The following is a 6764-nucleotide window of genomic DNA, read 5'->3' on the forward strand; positions in this document are numbered from 1 at the left end:
TATCCATGATTTTGGAAACCATTTCGTTTATTTATTAGTGTTTTGCAAATGAATGGATTTCCATTTACTGACTAATCAATTATTTATGGATGACATGTAGATAGGTGTATGGATGATTTGTAGTCAGTAATTTGATTCATCGTGGCCTTTTCATGAAGCAGAAAACGTTAACGGCGTTAGGATACAAAAATAACAAATACTGTAAAAATTTTATATACCACCCAAATTGTATTATTACCGGAACGCCTATGGAGTTAATGAATGGGAAAACCAACCTAAATTGTATCTCAAACAAATTCCATAATAAATAGCAATAATTTATTCATCATCAGTGGTACATTTTGCCAAAGAAAAGCTACTCCTTGGCAAAAAGTTCACCAATCCCAATAATACATGGTATGTATGTTCAACACTAAACTCGACGCCTTCTCAATCTTGGAGGGGGGGCGTTCTGTGATCGCTGACTCAAGCGAGGCCCTGGTCTCTTCCTGGACCTCTTGTCACGTTTGCACGAAGACCTTGAGCGCCGCAGACTTTGCTCCACAGCTGGGCAACGAGGCTGTATGTCAGTAACAACAAGTATTTAACATATCATTTGAAGACCTATAATTCGGCGGGATTGTTCGAAAGACTTGCCCCGGCCGTGGTACATGCACATAACCACAATTCAGTATAAAGAAAACTTGAAAAAATAGTGAAAAATTAGCATATTTTTTTTACCAAATCAATGGCGGTTGATAATTTTAATCTCAATACAATCCTGTATTTCCAATTTTTATTCCAATTCACATTTGATCACTTTGTGCCAAATTCTATTGTAATACAAAAATCCAAATAAAGCTCACAAAAATAAAAAGCTAAAAAAACCTGATTCATCCCATATCGGTTTTCATTTGTTTAACTTTTTCTATTTGTTTATCTCTATTCAGGCCTATGCTCACCGACAGGATGAACCTCAGTTTTCTTGTAATAACTGTTTTCTATTAAATTTCATGTTTAATTTTCGACTATACAGTTGTGTGTGTCGATGAACAGCGGCCTTACCTACTACACATACGTATAAGAAACGGAATACCAACCTATAACAACAGGTCCGAACACAAGGAACACACAGCCGAACACAAACCGCAGTATTGCATTATGCGCCTCCTCCTTTTGGTACAATTCCAAACCTCGGAGCAAGCAAACCAAGCCTGTAATATCAAGGAAATTATTAGCCCACTCCTATTGTCCCCTATTATTGTTCAAATGGGACATTGAGGCAATAACAAGGAACTATAAAGACTAAGAAACTCACCAGATGAAAGCATAAATAGTCCGAGCATTAGTGTTGTAATTAGCAATGAGCTGAAATAGAAAATGTTGTGATTATAATTTACTACAATAACTACTTTATTTAATGCCGAGGTCTGGCATTTATAGATAAAGCGCCAATTATGAGCAAGAGTATAATTAAGGAGGCTACGTCTAGCAATGGCCGCTTCAAGTCTGCCGAGTGAATGTTAGCGCTTTGTTTAACAGCCCCGTTAATTATAAGCTTATGACCAATTTGTGAAACGAAGGAAAATTCTGAAAAACCACAATAGCAAACAACACTAAAAAAAGGTCTTTGCCGTTGAGTTCGTCAATCTCTTCAAGTAAAACACTGGATATGAATATGGTATGAATTTAAACAATATTATCAAAACGATTATAAATTACGAACGGGGTCCAGTTTTAAAATTCTTACAACGCGTATTCAAAATAGTGAGACCAATTGCTGAAATTCAACATAATAATGATAACTAGTGTCTCCACAACTATGTTCATGGAGAACATTACCTATGTTTATTATTCTGTACCAAAGTTGCTTCTACAATAGGTATGGAAGATACGCTTCGTATTGAATAGCAGTGTATTGTGAGAACAAACGTCCTAGTAGCCTGAAGTTTATGAACCTTGTGGTAGCTATGATTTAGAAAAAAATCTAAGTTTTTTGGTCAAAACCAATTGAAACAACGGGAGAGACAAAGCCTTTGCACCTGTTTTCCACAAGTAAATAACTTTGGTAATCAATGCATGAGTTCTCTCTTTGATGAACCAGGCGTCTAATAAATGAGCGCTATTGCACGCTGTACATTACTTCTCGGAAATAATTGATTGCAAGCTAGAATCACTTAATTAGACTACCTGAATAGTACTTGCTTCCCAATGAATAGGGAGACAAACTCGTTAATACAGTTAAATAGCTTCAATATATTATTTCATTGAAAAAAACAGTCAAGAAAACACACCTGAATTTCATCATTGCTTCAAATTGGTACTTATATTTGTTAAGTCAACAGAAAATAAGATTAATAAAAATAAAAATGTAAATACGAAAATTACAATTACAAAATGAGTGACTTTAATTGTCAAATTGGAGTTCGAAGGGTCAAAGACAAAGAAAAGTCTAAATATGAAAAGAGGTCAATGAATGTCGGATAAAGGTTTGCTTTAGGAGAATTTTTACATCATGATCATCAGGCTGTTTGTTTTGAAAAATTGTGTATGTCGGCGCACCTCATCGAGCAACAGCGATGGCGACCGAAGCGAGTGCTGCTCCCTTCACTTCTCTCTGCGACGCGCTTGACCCCGAGCACTTACTTGTTTTCTATGTGTGATTGTACATTTAACGGCATTAAAACCTATGTTATACAGTCGTCAAGTTTTATTTATAAAGTCCCGTTAGGGCTCCTACAGTGTATACAAATAATATCAATTTATTTGCGCATTTACACAAAAATGTCTGTACGGATTTGAAAGATACAACGGGAAAAGATCAAAATACAAGTGAAGCCGCAGGAAGCAGATAGTAAACAGAGGAAATTGATATGGTAATTGAATCGTAATCGATATTCATTCGACGGATCAATCTGCGCCTTATTAATATTTCAGTTTTATGCATGTTTAAATCTCATGGCCCAAATATCTGACAAGTCTTTGTGACTGCATGAAAGGTGACCGAAATTCAGACATCGTTTCTGGTCCTGTAACAATTATGTTAGTTAACGTATATTTACATCAACTAAAAGCAAAACGTTTTATATAAACGGTGATGGACCAATTTCAATTTAGTATTTTTGTACAAATGCGGATTTTCTTAGACATATTTGATGAAAATCGGCTTAGGCGTTTAAACATTTTGGGGTTGAGGGTTGAAAGTGAGGAAAAATAACTGAACGTCCACATACTCGAGTGGGGCCTAAAATGAAAATGTACCACGTCTCCATTACAAAATAACGTGTATAATCTACATCATAATAATTATGTAAAAAGAAATAAAAAAACAGACAGAAAACCCAAAGTCCGTTTGTTTACTTTTATCATGACAAAATAAAGAAGGCTTTTATTTAGAAGTTTGTAATGTTATCCTATCTCAAGTCTCGACACTAGGATATTTCTTTCATCTGAGAATATACTAACGTACATTTTTCAAGCAGTCAGAACTTTGCTCTTAGGATTATTAGATGTCTTACTTGTTCAGAAGTTTTTATTTGTTTATGACCAGTTTCATTCGAAACTAGAACAGTTGTGACTTAGCCTTGTGCGAAATAATGTAGAAAATGGTTAATACGTTATTTCATCTTTGCATAAACTGGACATGAGAATGAGAATATGTTAGTTAAAAGCTGATAAGGTTTTGTTGCTAAATATAGATTTTTTTCCTAACTATTTACCATTCAACTGCTATGTAAAGTTTGCATCCCTCATCGTTACAATAATTTGATACGAGAAAAATGTAGGTAATAGCTAATGTAATATGAAGCATGAATGGTGGCTTAAAGAAGTAAGTTCTCGGGAGGCTTAAGAAAAGGCTAAAAACGTTATAAAAGATAGCTATCTATTACGCCGTATAAATATACTTCTAAAATATGTATTAAGTCGGCAATAAAAGGAATCAAGGTTACACTCACATCGCTTGGGGCTCCGCTAAAAATATATCAAAGGGATTCATTTTCTACAAAACAGTGCTGGGTAAGTATATGAAGCTACCTTTTAGTTTGCCAGTTTTCTATTTATGTAAGTACTGAATGGTCATGACGGTAGTGACGTAACTAGTTAGTATAAAGAGAGGGTACTGACCCAACGCACCTTCGTTTGTTACTGTTTATTTGGTGGCCCCATACTTTTACTCTAATATAGTACACGAGTAACAGAACAGGAAAATGCTGTAATTGTTCCAGAATTACGTGCGAAGGTTTGAATGTAGTTGGGTATTCTTTTCGAAGAATTTTGTTACAATATTCAACCTTTTTTTAAGTGGAAGTAATTATTGCTGTCAGTCATGCTTTCAATTTGAGTCAGTTTCTTCTTTGCCTACAATTAACTATGCAATACATGTGGGTTGGTAGGTAAATTAGAAAGTTATTCTCATATTTATCGGACAGTAACGGTCAACCCATGACTTCTTCAGACAAAGTCTAAACAACAATTTATTTTGACGCCTTTTGTGTAGGATGACGTCATAAAAAGGAGACTGCGTAAACAAGTTTATCTAACACTTTCTGACTGTGGTCTATTTATAAATATCAGTTCACACTTTTCTTATTCATTCCCCATGAAATCCTATATTATTTTTTGCTCGAGTTAAAACTAAAAATATCTCAAGGCGAGGCCTAGAGCTTTACAAATGGCAAATGAAACGAGTAGTTAAATCGCTACGCAATTCCTAGGACTACGCTTTTTAATAAATACTACGCCGTAGTCCTCGCTACGGAAGCTACGAATATTTTGGCATGACATAGAAATCACGGATGACGCAAAACTAGTATGGTAATTCTGGTAGAATCCCTTAGTTGTTTGTTGTAGTGATTTATTGGGCGCCCATGTTCCGTAAAGGTTGTTCATGTCAGACATGGGGCTTACAACTTGGTAAACTTACCAGAATGAGCTATTATATTGCAAGTTTGTGCCCAAGTCTTCGCCAACATAGTTTTTTATTGTTTATACATCAAAATTACTAGACGTAGTTAAATATACTGTGTTCATTTAGGTATTTTTTATTGGTTTTATTTTGTCGAAATCCGATAAAGCTTTTTTAAATTAATCAAATAATAATAATATTTATTTCACCATAAATAAACTACGACCCTCCTGGATAACTATAAAACATCAACTTTCAAAAACTTGATCAAGTACCACTTAAGTGGTGTAAAGTTTCTAACTTTGATATTGTAAACTTTTATATGAGAAACTTTTTGTTATTGTTGATACAGTTAACGTAGAGAACACGAGTTATTTGTATCATCCTGTTTGTGTGTTTTATATTAGTTACGTACTGGATATACTGGGAAATATTAATTAGGTGCTGAAAATCACAATATAATGGCGTATTTTATACATAATTAGTGTTGCCTAATTAGTATTTTGTAGAAGCCTTCCAGTCAAAAACCTACATACACCGGAAGAGAAAAATTATACATTTGAACGCTACTTTAAACACCACAAATCTACAACTATGTATCCGAACCATCAACTGAGTACTCCTTAGAAGCCAAAAGAAACCATTGCAAAGTAAACACAGAACATTAACATTAAGTATGTAATCGAATCCTGTTTCTGAATTTAGCTTCGAATATAATATGTGCAATAGTTAATTTTTAATTGCATAAATAAACTTCTTTGATATCTACTGCAATGCAGAAATTCTGCGAACTTCAAATAATTTCGAGTTTACTTGCCATTCATGCAAACAGCTATTCAAGTAATTATTAAAGTACATTCAGACAGCTCTATTTTATAAATTGGAACAAACAGAGTAGTACAAAGTTACTTTATAACACAAACAATATCTAACAGAACCGCTATCCACCAACTTTATAAATTAGAAAAAGTTATAAACTGACTCAACAAAGATGTCTAGCTTCACTGTACAAACTATCGCAATAAATAAAACAATTGTATTCATACATATTATAATTTTCATTTAGTCTTGAAGTTGGCGCAGTACGTTGCAAGCGCTAGAAACTTTGGCAATAATAACAGACTGTAAATCTACTAGTTCTTTCATAGGAAAGCCGTTCCCCGACAGTTGACTGAATAATACAGGGAACGCAAACGCTACCGTAACTGTGAACTGTTTATTTTTTAAACTTAATGCACGTTTCGTTCTCGACATTATTACGGGCCTGTCAACTATTAGGACGGTGGCACCGTGTTTTTTTAGAGGCCAAAGCGAGCCTTTTTAATAATATACACCAGCAAAAATAACCATCAGAATGAGTTGAATATTTTATTTTATTTAAAGAAGATGGCAAAGATTTTGAGGTTTAGTTGTGAAAGGTATAAAATTATGATGCTAATTTAGTTTCAGTAAATAATAGACTGAACTTTTGAGACCTCAACTCGATCGAGCCACTTAGCTTCTGATATTTATCACCTGATCATTCACCATGGATCCATAGACGACAATTAGGTACTTACACACAGGAATGTTACCCTACATATGTTCCTTTTGCGTTTAACTGAAATAAAAGTCAGAAACTACGTAAACACGCCACACCATTTAAAACAGTGTAACTGTTTCAATCTTTAATTAATTTACGAAACTATTTCAGGAAACTGTTTACTGCGCTGCGCATTCCGGGGATGTTAGGAACGCGTTTAACATGAATTGTATTAATGTATTCATGACTAATTTAAATAAATAAAAGGACTTAATGATTTTCATTCATGTATAAAAGTATGTACTAAGTGTGTGTAAGTATGTACTATAGATAAAACTAAAACACTTAAACGTCAAG

The 6764-nt window shown here is 34.1% G+C and overlaps 1 protein-coding gene across 2 annotated transcripts; it reads right to left on the minus strand.

The window, feature by feature from the left end:
* Positions 1–301: 301 nt before the first annotated feature.
* LOC110377409 (uncharacterized) lies at positions 302–2411 on the minus strand. 2 transcript variants are annotated; one of them, XM_021336301.3, is made up of 4 exons: positions 2274–2411; positions 1298–1347; positions 1080–1193; positions 302–546 (listed from the first exon to the last, which is right to left on the minus strand). In XM_021336301.3, the coding sequence occupies exons 1-4, from the start codon at positions 2285–2287 to the stop codon at positions 413–415; spliced, it is 312 nt and encodes a 103-aa protein (XP_021191976.1). In that variant the 5' UTR covers positions 2288–2411; the 3' UTR covers positions 302–412. The 2 variants fall into 2 exon arrangements, with proteins under 2 accessions (XP_021191976.1, XP_021191983.3); XM_021336308.3 differs by having other exon boundaries at positions 302–559.
* Positions 2412–6764: the final 4353 nt, after the last annotated feature.

The sequence above is a fragment of the Helicoverpa armigera genome, chromosome 2 (assembly GCF_030705265.1).
Source record: "Helicoverpa armigera isolate CAAS_96S chromosome 2, ASM3070526v1, whole genome shotgun sequence".
NCBI classification, from domain to species: domain Eukaryota; kingdom Metazoa; phylum Arthropoda; class Insecta; order Lepidoptera; family Noctuidae; genus Helicoverpa; species Helicoverpa armigera.